The following is an 18,931-nucleotide window of genomic DNA, read 5'->3' as shown; positions in this document are numbered from 1 at the left end:
AAAATAAAACTATTTTAATTAAAAAGGATGAATACCATCCACTGCAAAAAATATCAGAATTTCTGAGGTTGTTTACAGAATCATCATCACTCACTTCACTAACTTCTTGTAAAGAAATAATAAATGACTCCATAGTATTTTCAATAACATGTTCTTGTTCGATACATTCAGTTTCTCTTTCCTTAACTTAATCACAACACACCATCCAATATTTTTCATTCATGTTGGCAACTTTATTTCCACATTGACTTTGAACATATTTGACAACAAAAGTTATCTTATGACTAACTACGTATCCTTTAACCTCTGATCAAACCATCTCGATAGGATTTAAATCTGGTTGGTATGGAAGTAGTCATCTCCTTTTGTTTTTGTAAAAGTTCATCCAACTCATAGAAAATAAACTTTTTCCTGATCATGTTTACCAATTCGTACAAATGGGTTTCAGCATCAAGGAAGAATGAGGAACAGAATGCATCTACAACCACTTTATCATATCTTCTTTTCTTGAATTGAAAATTAGCAATTTTTTTAAAACTGCATTGCGATTTGGTGTGTTGTCAGAAATTACCACAGAATTGTCAAGAAGATTTGGAATTAACATCATTTAAGTAATTTTCTGCTTTCATTTGACCTCTGTAATCACCACTTTTTAAACTTGCGTGACAAATTAGTAAGGCATCTGGTATAAAACCCATTCTCCTTCGGTGTGCACTATAATAAGTCTACTGCCTTTTGAAATAGGAACTTTCAGACCATCACCTGAATCATTACATCACGATTTATTTGTATTTTGAGAAGATAATAAATATATATGACTTATCGAGTTACACTATCAGTCTATTGTCGGTTCTAAAGTTTTTTATCGCTATCAGATACTCAATACACTTAAATCTTATGTCATATCACTTAGTGAGAACCTTCCTGTTATTTCCGGTTTTTCTCCACCTAAAGCCGAACTCTTATTATTTTTCTCAAACTCGTCTCTTTTCCTGAATAACCAATGACATCTTTAACTGCTAACATTATCTTTTTCACCGTCGACAGTTTATGAATTTCGTGAAAAATTCGTTTATAAACCATCTCACCACATACTTGACAAAGTCATTTAGTCCCATTGCAGGCACCTCGTGCTTGCAACCACGAGTGTGTATTTTATTGGAAAAGAGAAAGAAGTCTCCGCCGGATTTTCGGCTAATTTTTCTATCAACTACTGTTCCTCTTTTCTCATTCTTTGTACTTGAGATAGCAACACCCCACATGCAGCTGCTGTTCTTCCTCCACATTTTTTAATGTGAATCAGGTGTTTATCTTCTTTTTCCCACCTCGGAAATCGATCATCTTCTTGTTTCATAAACTCATACACACTATTTATAATTTTCCGGGCCTGCCGTTTTATTTTTTTGTGTTTTACGGTAAACTTAAGTTCATTCATAATTATAAAATACTAAAAATACTCAACCGATTATAAAATGTGACTACTTTACTCAACCAAAACTCGAATAAAAAGAAACGGAATTTCCACAAAGCTCTTACTGGTTCAACAAATACAGGACAACTAGTTAATTGGATTATACTCAAGCACTCAGTAACATACGCTTATGGGTAATTATTTATTTTTACATTGGCCTGACCATATTAGAAAATTATTAGCAAGTAGTAAACAATATTGTCTTGACGTCTGCAGGGCAACTGAAATCTACATAACAGGTAAGAAACTTGAGTGTTTCGCTTTCATTTTCAAATGTTTCCTATTATTATCAGTTTTACACCGCTTAAACCCTAACTCTTTCAGGATAGCTGCTAGTGTAGTTCTAGAACCTTTAAATTGAATACTCTTTTGAATAAATTACTTAATGTAAGCAGTTCATTATGTTTTTGTGAAACTCGTTAACTGTTCTTTTTACAACACCTTGATCAAAACTGTCTAATGGAGTAACTGGTTTTGAACGTTATTTATATTTTTTGGTGTGCTGAATGAACATGACTGTGATTTAGATTAATGAAGATCCTACTTTTCTTTTCTGAATTTTGAAGGTTGAGTTTTTTTCATTTTAATTGAATATTTCAATAGATATATACCAATTGACAGTATTTGAAGGTTTTAATTTAGCTACAATTAGGATTAGTTAGTTTTTTGTATTGATAGTAGCACCTTCTCAGTCAAGTGTGATAAGCGTGGTAAAGTTTTTTAGACTAATCAGAAGTGACTTCTGTATAATGACCCATGTGCAACATTTGTTTCATATGGAGTGTGTGGGCATTCCAGCAAAAATTTTGAATTTCTGATGGTTAATGGGTACTTGTGATGAATGCACATGTATTATTAAAGGTGATATACTGATTTCCAGTGCAGGGCAAAAATGGCTGACAAACAAAATGAATGCGAGTAAAAAAGTGTCAACTAAACTGAAACTGAAAAGACTGCTATCACTATTAAAGCAAAATGTGTGTGTGATAATTTAGTCCTTAAGTTGTTTGGTCTCATCTCTAAATTAGAACAAAAGATGAGCCAGATATTTGTACAGATCAGCAACTCGTCTACAGTGATACAAGAACTAAAAACATGGACATACAAGAACATGAAAATGGACAATTGAATCCTTTATATAATCAAATTCAGATGACTAGAAAGCGTTTACCAATAACTTAAAGCTCTACATTTTTACTATGAAGGGTAAAGCACGAAATGATAATGTTGACAAGAATGGAAAGCAGATTAACAGTCTGTTACTTATATTCATTTATGAGAAGACCAATTCCATTTTTATTGACAGTAACAGTAGTTTAGTTGACTCTCAAATAGAAAAGGTTTTCAATGAATGAAAAGTGGTTAAATCTCATTAGCGCATGAAGAAAGCTGAAGCTAATGATGATAAGAGAAAGCCTGTCATAGAAAGTGGTATTGCTAATTTACATCTGGTTAAAAGTAGAAAGAAAGCATTGTTTGTGATACTGTTTGAGAATACTGCTGAAGCGTCCTATAAACTTAAATTGTTAAAGAAGCTGATCACTGAAATTACTTGTACTAGGCTCAGCACTAAGGGAAGGGATATTGCTCTTTTCATGTTGTCGTATCAATCGACAACTATGAGAAGGTCGTTTTCTCTGAGGTCTGGCCAACAGAAGTACCTGGAGGAGGCTAGTAGGATAAAGCAGTAAAGGTTTGTAATGTGGGCTTGATATTTTATATCAGAATGTCAGGGCCCTTCATACCAAAACTGATGAGCTTTTGCTTCAGCTTCTAGAGTCAAACATGATGTTGTACCAGTCACTGAGATAAATTTTAAGGATACCACTTTTTCTTCAGATTTCACTTTTCACTTAATTGGATAGTCTAGAACTGATATGAACTATTGTGAAACTAGCAAAACTCATTTAGGAGTATCTTCATGAAGGCTGCGGATGGCTAAAAGGGACAAGACTGGAAGCCATCCTAAAATTTTTTTTTTTTAAATAATATATTCAGAGAGGGAAAGAATTCTTCAGGGAACAAAACAATTGTCATAGGATATCTTGTCTATAACTTTATCAATATATATAAAACTTGAAATTTTATAAATAGGTTATAGTGAAATTATTTTTATCCAAACTAATTTATTAGAATGAGTATATATTATTTTAGAGTTATATATATTTTACAATTGCTACATGCAATAAATTGTCTGTTATTTCATTATCCTTGTAAATGTAAAATAATAAAATGTACGAGGGCAAGTCAAAAAGTAAAGTGAAATTCAAAAATTCAATATATTTATTTGTACTTAAATAAATAATACATTATTTTTCCACGTAATCCCCTCCTACTTCTATGCACTTAGCCCATCTTTTAACGAGCTTTTGAATTCCTTCCTGGAAGAAAGTTTTGGTCTGGTGTGCAAAAACATTTTCGCCCCTTCTGTGGTCTCTTCGTCAGATTGTTAATAATTGCCTTGCAATTCTTTTAATGGTCCAAAAAAATAAAGATCTGTTGGAGCCAGGTTTGGACTGTATGGAGAGTCGTCAAGCAGCTCAAAACCGATCTTGAAGGCAAATTACGATTTTTTTGGCTGAATGAGATCAAGCATTATCATCTTGAAGCAAAATCACACCTTTAGAAACTTTACCACATCTTTTGGATTTGATTTTTTGCTTCAGTAAATGCAATAGCTCACAGAAGTTGTTGATTTATTGATTGACTTTTAGATGTGAAGTAAAACAAATGTGAACCTTCCATATCCCAGAATATCGTCATCATCTTCTTTCCTGCAGACATCTGAGTTTTGAACTTTTTTGCTGTGGGAGATGAAGGATGTTTCCAGATTAAACTTTGGCGCTTACTCTCGGATTCAAAAAGTGATGAACTCATGTCTCACCAACGGTTATTATTCGCTTAAGAAATGAGTCTCCTTCTTTATATTGTTTCACAAGCTTCTGGAAAATTTTCAAACAATTCTCTTTGTGGATGCTGGTCAATTGACATGGAACCCAACAAGCATGAAAGTTTAAAGAATCATGGATGACTGAAAATGCTGAGCAATGGCTTATATTCAACTCACTTGCAATATCATCAACTGTAATTCATCGATTACTGAGAATCATTTGTTCAACCGCTTCAATATTGTCATTAGTCTTCAAAGTGGAAAGCCTATCTTGCCACTGTTCATCATAGAGAGAAATCCTACCATTTTTAAAGCGATCAATCCATTCGTAGATCTTCCTTCCACTCAGCAACTCTCTCCATATTGCTGCGCATTTGACGAATAATCTCTGCTGATTTCACCCCTTCTGAACTTAGGAAACATAATATTGCTCGCATTTCTTTCTTGGTACAACCTGAGAAAGGAGCACCCATTTTCAACAAACTTTTAAACACAATCACAAATAGCTAACAATGAAACAATACTTTCAATGAACAGCTGATAGAGATTATGAGTTATAGCAGAACAATCATTGCTGCCATACATGTAATTGGGAGGAAAATCAAAATTTCCCTTTACTTTTTGACTTAGACTCATAGTTATACTAGTTATACAGGTATAATATTACTGAAACATTAACAAAAAATTTATTTTTTCTGTTTTGTAATTTTAGCCATTTGTGATCCGATATGTCAGAATGGAGGACAGTGTGTTGCACCTCAGCAATGTATATGTCCGCTTTCAACATCTGGTAACTTCTGTCAGAACTGTAAGTTACTTAAAAAAATAGTAAAACACTTAAAATTTAGAAATTATAATAAATTAATTTTATAGCTGTGAGAAATATCTCAAAGTTGCTTCCAGATAAGTGATGAAATCAGTTATCATATTAACACAACATATGAGTAGCAGCTGCCAGTTTGTTAAGTGGCCTTCTGTTGAGCATTTTGTTCAGTTCTAATAAGCAGTAATTGAAACATGAGCATATCATGCTTGTACCTGACAACTATAATTTGTCAAATGTTATGATATTACAATAGTTAGATAAACTAAATATACTTACTTGTTTATCTAACAAGGCTATACTTGAACAGTTCAAATGAATTATTTTGACCATCTCTTCTATAGCCTGAACTTGGTGGTAATTGATTATCATCTTTTCACCAAAATGAGGCTCTGATTGGCTTCAAGCATATTGATACAATTAGAAACCCAGGAGTGTGGTTAATATTTGGCTAGTACACTAAGCTGAATTGCAATATAATTCTTTGAATGTAGCTGGTTTCTGTTGGGTGATATAATACAAATGCAAAGATAATTTATACTATAATTTTTTTTATTTTTTAATTTACCAGTCAGTGAGAAGTAAATTTTGAAATAACCCTTATAGTAACTTTTTTCTCTTAAGTTAACAAAGTAATATAATTGCCCACCTTTTGTTATTATTAATGTACTGGATTGATAATCTTCATTTCTATTAGTATTACTTCCTTTTTTACACTTGATATTATGAACATTGTTGTCTTGTTCAGTAAAACTTACAGTTCAGTAACAGCTTATTTTTCACAGTTGTAATATGATGTATCAATTTTGATTTTAAAATTATTAATACATTCCACATATTATTCAAAACACAACATTGTGTTTCATAGAGATTATAGTTTCCACTGCATTACACTGGAATTATCTGTCTGCATTTTATTGTTTTTTTTTTTTAAATGGAAATTGTCTGTGTTAAATTGGATAAATATTTAGGTAGATAGCAACTGTATAAAAGATGGAAGTTAAAAAGTTTTAAATCTTAAGTTTTTCTATCATTTCATTAACATTGATAGTATTTTCCTTAACTATCAACTTCCTTCCATTAATCAAGAAAATACAAGCTATCTGTTCATGGGTTTTAAAGTTATTACTGAACAAACATGCAATGTAATTTTAAGTTACATTCTTTGGTGGTTGGGGTTCAGTTAACCACATAACTCGGAACGGTTGGCTTGAATCTGTAAAATATTACACCTCATTTACATATCACACACATATCATCCTCATCTCATTGGGCCATGGGGAATAGCTTATTTTTTTCACTAGTTGAACAGGTTGCAATGTACACAGTAGGAATATAAATACTTGTAAAAGTTATTTTCATATTTCAATGTTAGAAATCGCAACTATCCTTACTATTCATTTTATGTTAATTACACTGAAAAGCCAGAATAGATTTCTCTGCTATTTGTTTTATAATTGCTATAATGTTTATACATTTCAAATACCATATGAAGATTTACTTTTTTGTTTGATGCCAACTCTTTAGAACTAAATTGCCTATCTAAGGTACATTATATAGGCGACCTTGCTTTATCTAAGGTATATTTTGCTTGGGGAGGTGAATGATGAGAATATATTAAAAATTATCCATTTTAATAATGCAATTATTAACTCTAAGTTTTACAATCCTTATTCTATGATAGAACTCACAAAACCAATTATGTCACAAACTCTATATTTTTTATGGTGTGCTTGTACAATTTGATTTGTTCTAATTTTGATACTGACTTTTTTCAGTCATAAGAGATTTAGAATGTCCGAGATGGTGGTGTTTCAGCTTAATAGTAAATACACTTATGTATATATGTATGTAAAGTTTTTTTTTATTTCTTCTTGGGCCTCTCACGGATATTTCATTGTTTGGTAGATTTTATTTTTTACATAATTTATTGATATGCTTTTTTCTTTATTTCTAAATAGCTTTATATTTTGTTTAAATCTTTCAGAAAGTTTTATAATACATGTGTATAGTTCACTTCGCGAAAAGAATTCATTTTTCTTTTGCTTTGTCTTGTAAGTCTGATGATAATGTAAACTAACTATAACTTCATGTTGTAATTTTTATTGTCATTTGCAGTAATTGGACCTAATTTTGGTCTGAAATAAAATACTTTGATTTTAAAGTGACATGCTTAACTGAAAAGTTTTATTATTAAATATAGTAGGAAACAAATTTTGTAATAATTGTGTTGGTAATGTTTAATGGAGAAATTTATGACAGATTATTATGATGATGTGACTCTAGCTGAATTGGTTTTTTTCCATTTAAACACTGGTGTGTAAAAATAACACTGGTTAAACAAGATAATTGAGTTAAATAATTGTTAAAAAATTACATTTGAATCTGGACTAATTTTCTTTAAATTTTATATTTAAAACTGGACTGGGTGGGTTCCATAGGTCACTTGGGTTGCTCAGAATTATTTTTTTGCTTTTGTAATAATGTAGTGAGAATACTAATTAAACACGTCAGCAATTGTTATATAAATGTTGCTGAATTCCAACTTGAGAAATAAATACAGTAACTGTTATTTCACTGAAGCTTAGTCTTTTAATAATTCTTTGCCAAAACTAGATTTTCTTAACATCATTACATTATTACACCTAGTTCAAATTAAAACACTTTCTTAACCTTTTTGGTTACAAAACTATCAAAATTCTTACAGTCTCATTGTATATATTCTAAGTTAATTAAATTTCACCATGATAGAAATTCAGAGACTGAAATGGTAATGGGTTGAGAAGTCAGTAAGGAGAACTTATTTATTATATAACATTATAGAACATATTAGTTGTACTTGTTCAGAGATGTGGGTTGTTCATAATTTCATCATTAAAATAAATATGTGTTCGTGACACAATACCTGTAAACTAGAAATTCAGAAATAAATATTTTTTATTATATTAATATATGATATTTCACTTAATTTTCTACTACATTACTGATATTTTATCAAAAAATTAGATTTCATTAATTGTATTTATCCTGCTGCAATAATGTATATAAAATAAATTATATTTATACTGTTCATAGACCCAAAATCTTCACTGCTGTAAATTACATTCACAAATATGGACTTAGATTTGTTTTCTTTCACATATTCATTGATGAAAATTCTTTCATGTGATTTTTTTTAATCTTCTAATATTTCTACTTATTTTAACTCTGAACTGATGAGAATTAATTTTGGAAAATAGCTTTATTTAAGATTAATTGTGCCACCTGATAATTACCAAAATCAATGAATCTGACACGAATAATATGAGTAAATCTTTAAATAGTGTCATTCAGTTTTAAGTGTTTTATTTGATTGCTGAGAGTATTGTAGGATTAATATTTTGCTTTGAATCTTCAGTTACCTGTAGAGGTGGTTGTTTGAATGGCGGTATATGTGTTGGTCCAGATTTGTGTGAATGCCAAAATAATTCTACAGGACCACGTTGTGCAGAACCAGTCTGTGATCCATCCTGTGAAAATGGAGCCACCTGTGCATCTGGGAATATTTGCATTTGCAGTGAACACACAAGTGGCACTAGATGTCAGACTAAGTAAGTATTTCACTAGGACATAAGGCTACTTGATTTTGCATTCCAAATTTGTTACCCCCTATATTATTTAACTTACATAATAGTTCTCTCCTATTGATATATACAGAGTGACCCATGAAGAAACAAAGGAACTTACAAGAATGTTCTACTGATGAAAAAATGAAAAAATGTTCATATTAACATAGGTCTGGAAATGCTTTGTTTTCAAGTTACAGCTAGCAAAAGATTTCATCTGGATTTTAGCTCTTCTAATAAAAAGAAGCCCTACTGTAACTTTTAGGACACAAATTTAGGAGTAACGTTGGTGATTTCTTATGTAATTTGAACTGAGAAATAGGATAAAGCAGGTTCCAGAATTGTAACTCTAGTAGTTTTTAAGATATCCAACCAACGTAAAACACAAAATTCGGTGTCGAAAAATAAGTTTTTTTTAGGTTTGTAATACAATAGCTTTGTTAAATGACTAATAAATGCAGAAAATTTAGTAACAAAACTTGTAGAGAATTTAATTCCGAAAAAATGAGAATAAATAGAGCCAATAAGTAAATAAGAACTTTTAAAAACCTGTTTTTTATTAAAGCAAAACAGATGAAAAATAAACAGAAAATCATTCTTTCTGTACCTAATAAACATTCTTCGGTATATTAGAATTTATGAACAAAAATTACTGTCTATTTTTGTCTGTTATATATTACTAGATTAATAATCATTATCAGTGAACTGTCGTGTAATTATAAGACTCAGATTCATGTCCAGCTAAAAGCATTTACATCAAATTTACTCTTTTGAAAAATAATTTCTTTGGTATTAAATAATTCAAACACAAGTTCAAGTGTCAGTTAATTCTTGAATCAGCATACAAAACAGTTAACAAGACCTACAGTTCGTAAACAGATCATTCACTTCTCAAAAGTGAGAAAATCACTAATTTTATTGGAAATCCCACCTTTCAAAAACAAAAAAATTAAATTAATATTTAACCATATCTGACTATTTATAGATTTAATTTTGTAAGTGCTATAGTTTTTTTTTTTAAATAGGGTTATATTTTCTTGATTATTTGCACATTTTCTCATCCAATTTTATTTACACAATTATTCTCCTCCAGTGAAGGTCCAGGTGGAGGGTTTACAATAGTTGAATTACATAATTTAACCAATGTAAACCCAACAGAAAAACAGAAAGTAAAGTTAAAACTTTATCAAATAAATCTTTGTCTGATTTTCATCTTCCATCAGAAAGTAATGACTTTGAAAATAAAGAATTTCTCCAAGAAACCACATACAGTATTACTGAATTTAATGATTATATTACAACTCATTAATCTTATTAACCATGAAGCAGAATTTTATAGATCATCCCAAGGGCTGAAGATTCTCAGGAAGCATTAAAAATTTTAATTTTCTTATTCAGAAAATTTATGAAAACATTCAAGACCTGAAATTTAAAATTATTGATTGGTTTTAGGAAAGATAAATTAACAAAAAAAATATTTTTATAAATTTTATTAATAAGCTGGTGTTGGAACAAATTAATTGTGTTAAGGAAGTTATCTATAAATTCACTGATGCCAATTTAAATGAAGATATTTCTCCTAATTTTCCTATTAAATTTTTAAATTCTAAGGAACCTGCAGTGTTATATCCACATACACTAAAATTAGTTTAGCTTAGTTCTTCCATTATAATTAATATTTAATATTATAATATTATTTAAAATCCATTATAATTATAATTAATATTAATACACCTGGACCTTTGGAGAGCAGTCGACTTCAAATCACATTTTTAAAAAAAATTACGATCAAAGTTAAACATAGCTTACAGGTATTAGTGAAGGTAAAATGGTAATTAAACCAAGAATTCTTCCCATTTCTTCTGACTTTCCCATCTGATTTAAAAGATTATAGTTTCCAGTAAAATCACTACAATAATAAATAAATATCAAGAACAAACTGTTAAAGTTCTCTGAACATATTGTTTTCTCATAGACAACTCTATGGCATTTTCAAGTACAGTGGATGCACATCACCATCAAGTCTTTTTATTCATTGCCCTAAATTTCAAGCCAAGAATGTGGTTTACAGAGAGGTTTTATGATAGCATAAAAAATGTAGATTGAGTAATATATTTTATAAGGACCATGCAAAGGCAGGTACTTCAGCTAGTTAACCTATAAAGTGGATAGTTTATTGTGTGACCATAATGTACCTGCCATCACTGAATTCTGTTACAACTGATTTAAACAGTCAGTAATCATTTAAACCTGTAGTTCATCAATCTTTATTTCACAGCATATTCTTTGAAGTGGATCATAATGTTTGTAGTTTAAAACATTATGTAAGAATAAATAATACAAATGTAAGAATATCAAAAAATATTATGAGAAGAATATAGTGATAATTTTGTTTACTGGCTTATTATTTTGTTTTCAGAGAATATTTTCAACTGTTACTACTGTTAAAATGATATTCTGACATGTTACTATAACTATGATGTCCATTTATTTTTACAGTGACCATTTTTTAATTTATTTGCATGACTGAATGTTAGTGGTGATTTTGGTGTGTTAAATGGATTTGTTTTTTTTTTAATTGTAATGACAAAAAATTACAGTATAAAATACTTAAGTGCATTTTTGTCCATACATACATCTTCTATTTGCCCTTGTACAACATTTTTTTTTTAAACAAATTCTATATGTAGAAAAATTAAATGTAAATAAAAGATTATTCAAGATGATTTCTCTAAATAGACTATTCTGCTAAATTGAAAATTTGTTTTTTAATTTTAATTTTTTTTTAAATATTTTAATTACTGAAGAGAAATGTTTGTTTTGTACTTCACACTTACAAAAAAAAAAAAAATTTTCTCAGTCTAAAATTAAAAAAAATTGGTAATTCTTATAATTTTACAGAATACTTGATTTAACAATTTTACCAAGACCAGTGAAGATGTTATGAAGTACTCTATGAGTATTTAATTGGAGAATAATTTTTATTTTGCTTACTTTCAAATACAGTAAAATGTTCTGAAATTAGGCATACATATTTTCATGAACCTGACTGAAGCATAACAAACACATATGTGGCTAATTAGGATGTTGAACACATTAGGTCACTACTCTTTTTGCTTTTGACTCTGCTTACTTTTTGCCTTTCTTTTTCATGCATATTTTTATAGCAAACTCTGCATCTTTTTCGGACTGCTTGTACTTGCCTGGATAATTTTCTTCTTCTTCTTTTTCTGTTTCTGTGATACAGAATTTTTTATTATTTCTTCAGAACCAGATGATATTTTGCATAATAATATAATAATAAAAATAATCTTTATTCCACAAAATAAACAAATTACAAGTGAAAATAAAATTATTTACAGTTATAAATTCTTAATAGATAAGCTTAGCAAACATACAAGCAAATAATATAAAATAGAAGTAAAATAATAAAAGTAAACAATTATTTCATAATCTTGTAGAACTAGGTTCACCCTATAGCAATAACTGCGTTGGAGGTTACCATCCACTAAACTAATCATTTATTGAATAATGGTCAAGTGTGGATTTCCAAGTGGATTTCAAAATTAGTTACACGATACAAGTCTTGCAGTACTAAAATTTCAGCTAGTGACAAGATTATATATACATATACAGATTAAATAACTCAGAACCGTAAATACAATACAGGAATACAGTGATAAAATTGAAATAAATCCTAGACAAAATTGAAAGAAAAATAATAACTAAACTAAAGATAATAAAAATATGAAACTTTTAGAGTCATCGATTTCACCCAGGATCACAGGCCGAACAATTAAAAAAAGCTCTCTATATCTTCAATTGACAACCAATAATAAATTGATAGTGAAAACCTTTTAGTCTTCTATGAATTTAAATTCCATAAATTTTTCACATTTAACTTCAAGCTCTAGATTTTTCTTTTTAAGTGACAACACTTCAATAGAAAGCTCTTCAATTTTCTTGTTACTTTCTCTCAGTTGTGCCTCCTGATCCTTTAAGCTCTTAATAACGGTGCCTATTTGTGCATGACAAAATTTGATTGAACCGCTCAGATTCCTTACCATTTATATTTCTTCATTTCTAAAATCCTTAATTAAATTAAATACATCTTTCAATGTAATATTTTTTTCATCCACATTTTGCAACATAATACTTAACTTTTTTTCCTTCGAGCATTATTCACATCACCAGGTTTTATTTTCCTCTTTTAAAAACTTAACATCCTCCTTGCTCATATTAACACATGAGGCATGATATATTCAAGAACAATCACTGCAAACAATCTGTGATAGCTGGCCTCTAAGAGATTTAGCACATACATTGCAAAACATATTTTCAAATATAAAATTTTTATTTATTATCACTAAAGTAAATATTAAACTTTAACCTCAGATAATAGCACAAACTTATCTTTCCACAACACAACCCAACTGTTCGACTGTTCATGACTGAATCAAAATATAATGGTTTTAAACTGAAGAAGTGGTAAGCATTTCCCACTAAAAAAATTTTTATGTAAAGTCCCTGCATTTACAACTGTAGGGCCAAACAAATGCTTGAAAGCTACTTACCTGTACTATGAGTACGTAATAATTTTTTTGAGACTACAATAATATGATGAGAATTGGTCAGAAAGATAAACACCTCTTTTTACTTTATTGAAACAAAAAACAGTCAGGATTTCTGATCATGTTGCCATCTGTTTTTTATTTATTTTATTTTTTGTTAAATTCAATCATTTCTCCTTTATGTTCTGCATAGAGTTCATCAGAAGCATCTTTCTTTTATCTGTCCACTTTATTACTTTTATTCTATATTTGCTGACGCCATCAACTTCTTTTTTCTGTGTCTTTTACTTCCTTGTACGAAGTAAAGGAAGTATTGTTATTGCTAAAAATTTAATTTTCAGATTTCAATGGAAATATCCATTTTGACCATTCCTGAATCCATTTTGACTAGTTTTGGTCTGACATCTGTTTACACGTATGTATGTAGGACGTCTGTATGCATGTATGTACATACGTATCTGCATTACTCAAAAATGATTAGCCATAGGATGTTGAAATTTTGGATTTAGTACAGTTGTAACATCTAGTTGTGCACCTTTCCACCTTTCCTATTGATTGCAATCAACTGAACCAAAAGAGTCCAAAAAGCCCAAAATACAGAAAAATTTAGATTTTGGACCTTTTCTTAACTGCATTAATAAGTGGAAATGGGGGACTATTTCAAAGAAAACAATTATCGCTATAATTTTCTTATTAAGTAAAATAACGAATTTGTTTAAACTTCCTACTATTCTTTGGATGAGGTCCTAAAACTTATATAAGTAAAGTTTTTTGATATCACCAACCATTGGTCTAGGGGGGTGGAAAAAATGGGGTTTTGAAGAAAAAAAAAATCATAACTCCCTTAATCGGCACAGTATCAAATCAGTTTAAAATGGTTGTTAGTCCTCTAAAGATTACCTAAAACTTTTGTCTGAAAAAGTTTTGAGATGACCAAAATATTGCTGGAATTGTAAGAAGATAAGGCTTGTTGTATAAGGATTGCATGTGAAACTTCTTTTCACATGCAATCGTTGTTGTATTGAATAAATTTGAAATTTTTCTTAACTTTAAGGTAGAAATCTTTTTTATCCCTTACTTAGCATCGGTGAAATCTACTTCCTTCCGCCTTTCACTGTGCCAAAAGGGATTTTTTTTCCAGTGGTTCTTTAACAAGTGGTAAACTAGTGTAAAATTATCTCCATACAGCAGTCTTCCTTCATCAAACCCTGCATTAAATTAATTACAATTTTTTGTGCATATCTGATATCTTTACTTGAATTTGCAGATTTACCACAATAAATAATATTACTGTAACTATAACTATGACTTTAAACATAATTTATAGCATTTTATGCTATAGTTATGTGACTTGAGAGTAATATGTTGATGGAAATAAGCCGTCCCCTCTAAGGGAACATACTTTTGTCAACACCTAGCTCCATACCAGGTTTTATTGCCGTTTTGTTCGTTTCCTGTCAACCAGTGCCGGCCACTAGTGAAACACAGTATTATGAGAACTATACACAGAGTGGTACATCAGTGAGCCAAAATGATGATAATATAGGTCTAAGTGTTACAACCATGTGATGTAAACTGTTAGCCACTTTTTTTTTGTTTTAATGATGATATTCCATAAAATAACATCAATATGGTTATTAAAATTGCCCTTGAATGTCAGTTATAAAAAAAAATCGTCCAGTGGAAGAATTTTCAAAATGATAAATGGTTTTATAATCATTATGTAATACACTGGCACACCAGTGTACCAAACAGAGGAACATGTTAAGTACAGCATACTAATAATTTATACATAATTTTCAAGCATTTTTTTATTATTCTACTTTTTGAATTGGAATTATTTAGAAGAATATATTCTCTATCATTTTTCTTATGTGTTAATTACCTTACATTACAACTAGGATTTTCTTAATTGTATATATGGAAGCTAATTAAATTGGTACAACATTTTATGCATATTACAAATAAAAGTTTCATTAACACAGGTACTATTGAACATTAAAGCTTCCTCAGATATTTAAAATGCACATTTGAATGGTTAGTTTTTAAATATTTAATCACAAAAGGTTACTTAATTCTTAAATATATAAATATCACTTGATTATCATTTAATTTCCTTTTTGACTGTTTCTTAACAGAATTTTAAAGAATACAAAATGAAGCAATAAACATGAATACTTGCCACTTGATTTTATAATCTGATCTTCAGCAATAATCACATTAAAAAAAAACCACTGTAATCCAAAATATTCTTGTGAAGACTTTTGTATTTACATTATAATGTAACATGTCTATAAATAAGTATGTAATTAAATTCACTGAGACAGTTTTGCAAAACATTTACAACAAATTAACTTAAATTGTCTTGTATGTGTAATATAGATACTCAGAATCAGTCTTAAGGAATAATTAAAAAAATTTACATTTTTTATTAATAGCGTTACTATATAGAATGTAAATTCCAGATTAGATATTTATTTGGCACCCTTTAAAGAATACTTTATTAGAAAATACAGGCTAAAAAATTAACAAATACAGCAAATAACAATAAAAAATAATACAGCAAATTAAAAAAGAAAAAAAATGAAAATTGATATTACTTATTTAAAAGAAAGATTAAATTTTTTGTTATAGAGTTTGGAGATTTTATATACTTTTAGATAAAAATAAAATGGATATTAAAAATTTACCATAAATTGTAAACATTCCTGAAAGGAAAACCAAAAGTATGTTATACTGTGTGGTACTTAATTCAATTGTACATATTATATTGTTGAACAATTATTATATGGAAGATAATCATGTAAAATAAAACCAAATCAGATTAGCCAGAGTGATTAGATTGTCATTTCTGCAGCAATAATAATAGTTAAAACATGAGTAGGCCCTAAGCAAGATGGAAAATTACATCCATTTTCTTATAGCGTGATGATTCTGATATAAATATAATTAAAAATAATAAACCAGAAACTCCAAATTTGCCAAAAATGCAATAGAATACGGTCATACAAAAATTTTTTAAAAACTATATATTATTTAAAAACGTACTAAATATAAATATAAAGAAGTAACAATTTAATGTAATAATTATCTCTTTGATAACATGGTTTTGTTTGATTTCATTTTAATTCACCAGAGTACATATATGTTCCTTCAGTATACCAGTAAGATTGGACATTCATGACTGTTTTACATTTTAACTGTGATCGTTTAAATTTTTGACTTTAATGCAATAATTTTATCTCCTGATGATGGCTTTCAAGTAAGTCGAAAGATCTTGAGTTCATATAAACGCACTGGTAAGGTGGATTTCATTGTTAATATTATTTATTTAACATATCAGCGTTACCATGTTCAATAAATTAATTACTGAATTTTATTAAGAAACATCAGTTGTAATAAAAGTGATGACAGCAAACATAATGATGGTAATAAAAACAACAGATAATCACTGAAGTGAATCTGAATCCATTTTGTTCATAATTGTCATCAATAATATCCTTATTAGAAATTTGTAATAAGTTGTATGTTTTGAAAATAACAATTTCAGCAATGCTATTATTATTTATTAGTAAAACTGAAAAAAAAAGTAAAACCATTTTTAACAATTTAAATATTATTGAAAACCTAATTTTTATAAATAAATTCCTAAGAAACTTTTTTTTAAGAAATTGGTCGTATTAGAATTCTTCAATAGATTAGGTGACAATTGAGGAAAAAATTGCATTCTACTGCAGTGTTACTAAATAATGTTCAACAACTTAGAAATGTTAAACTGATGACCATTAAAAAAAATTAAATATAATGTTTTATCTATTTCTTGGACTGAAAAAATTGTATTTATCAGAAAATGAAAATGTGTTAATTTAATTAAAATAATTTAATACACTTTGTCATGATACATAATCCTATATTTAACAATATAGAAATTTTTATAATAAAACAGAAAACACACTACATTCTTAATGTCATACTACAAACTGACCAATAAGTTTCTGTCATTTTAATAATAAATTATTAATTTGTCATACCTTTTTTCATTCAGAATAATATATATATTATTTTTTAACTACTCACGTAAATATATAAACATAGATATTTTTTTTCCATTGCATTCACTTATTGAATTTAAAGCAACAGGTGCTTTAGGTGCAACCCTGAAAAAAAAAGATTTTTTTGGTTGGGAAATTAGATTCAATTCTATTTTACAGTGGTTGAATAGTTATTAAGACGATTACGTGATAGTGAGTGTTTGTAATTTAACAGAGTTGATTTTATAATATAATCAAAAAATACCTGGAAAATCATTTAATTTAGAGAAGGGTAATTTTGGTAAATGTTTTTATTTTGTAATGTTATCTTGACATTAATGCTCCTCTCAGTCAGTGTTGTTTAGACTAATTATTTATTCATCCATAGCAAGTCAACATGAGCATATAGTAGATCTACATGCATATTGCTAAAAGGAAAACAAGGGGTTTCAAGAACATCAATCATTATACTACATACAATGACAATTTCATTATCATCTGTGTCATATGAAGTTAATCATAACTGTTTGTGTAATCATAACAAAGATTGCTTGCACAGCTTCATATTGTTACACATACATCTGCATGTTAATTAAAAGCTGCTGTTTGTTGTTAATAATTGATATTTAATTTAAAACAGATTTTTATGTTATGATGAAAAGAAGTTAACAATTTATTACAGAAAGTGTGACTACAGGCCAGTCCAAGAGCCATACACACGTGGTTTTCGTAGATTGGTGAAAAAACGATTTGAGACAAAATGTGAACCATGGAGTTGGAAAACATGTATTCGCACACTTCCTGAATATCAAACAGTTTACAAAACATTTTACCGCACCATCTATAAATGTGTCGACCATGTTTAGACCAAAAGAAAAAAAATTGTGAATACTAGACAATTTTTCTGAAAAATAAAATTAGATTTTATTTATTTTTTATTTATTATTATTGTTTCAGAGATTTCTACCAAAATAAGTATAAATTAACAGTAAAATTATATGTTAATATAAAATAATTTTTTAATTGTTTTTTATAATAGTATGTACAATTCTAGTAAATATACGTATAAATCTTTTATGTAAATAAATTATAATACATGAATGTGTTTTGATTATGTAAAAGAAATTAGATGCAGACTCACTCTCTTATTACTTGTGTAATATATTTAATGTTAGCAGCAGAAAAAAAGAAAGTTTTAAATACATATACTGTAATTAAATTATTTTATTCATTTTTTATGTATTTGACATCATTGTATATGATATGTAATTTTCTTTTAGTTAAAATTACAAATAATTTTAATCTATTCAATAATGAGAAAATAAAAGCATAGGTAAAGCACTGTAATTTTATAATTGATTATTAAGATTACTGATAATATATTCTTTTGAATTATCAACATATTACAGTAATATCTGATTTATATGTACATATATATATATATATATATATATATATATATGTATATAAATGGTATTCTAATTCTTATTTTGATTTGAAGCGTATATTGTTGCAAGTTTTTACATTTGTTTTGTCATTA

General features: G+C 28.5%; 1 protein-coding gene across 3 annotated transcripts in view; it reads left to right on the top strand.

Moving 5' to 3' along the window:
- LOC142324503 (uncharacterized) overlaps positions 1-18,357 on the top strand; it is a 985,220-nt gene extending 966,863 nt beyond the window's left edge. Inside the window, exons 11-13 of one of the 3 annotated variants that reach the window (XM_075365329.1) lie at positions 5,074-5,169; positions 8,582-8,774; positions 18,074-18,357. In XM_075365329.1, coding sequence (XP_075221444.1) covers positions 5,074-5,169; positions 8,582-8,774; positions 18,074-18,257 — 473 coding nt within the window. In that variant the 3' untranslated portion in view covers positions 18,258-18,357. Of the gene's footprint in view, positions 1-5,073; positions 5,170-8,581; positions 8,779-18,073 lie in introns of those variants that run through there. The other 2 variants (XM_075365331.1, XM_075365330.1) reach the window with 2 other exon arrangements.
- The last annotated feature ends 574 nt before the right edge of the window (positions 18,358-18,931 follow it).

Source organism: Lycorma delicatula, chromosome 5, assembly GCF_047948215.1.
Source record: "Lycorma delicatula isolate Av1 chromosome 5, ASM4794821v1, whole genome shotgun sequence".
Taxonomy (NCBI): Eukaryota; Metazoa; Arthropoda; class Insecta; order Hemiptera; family Fulgoridae; genus Lycorma; species Lycorma delicatula.
The sequence above is the reverse complement of the archived record's forward strand: the minus strand, read 5'-3'. Positions and strand labels throughout refer to the sequence as shown.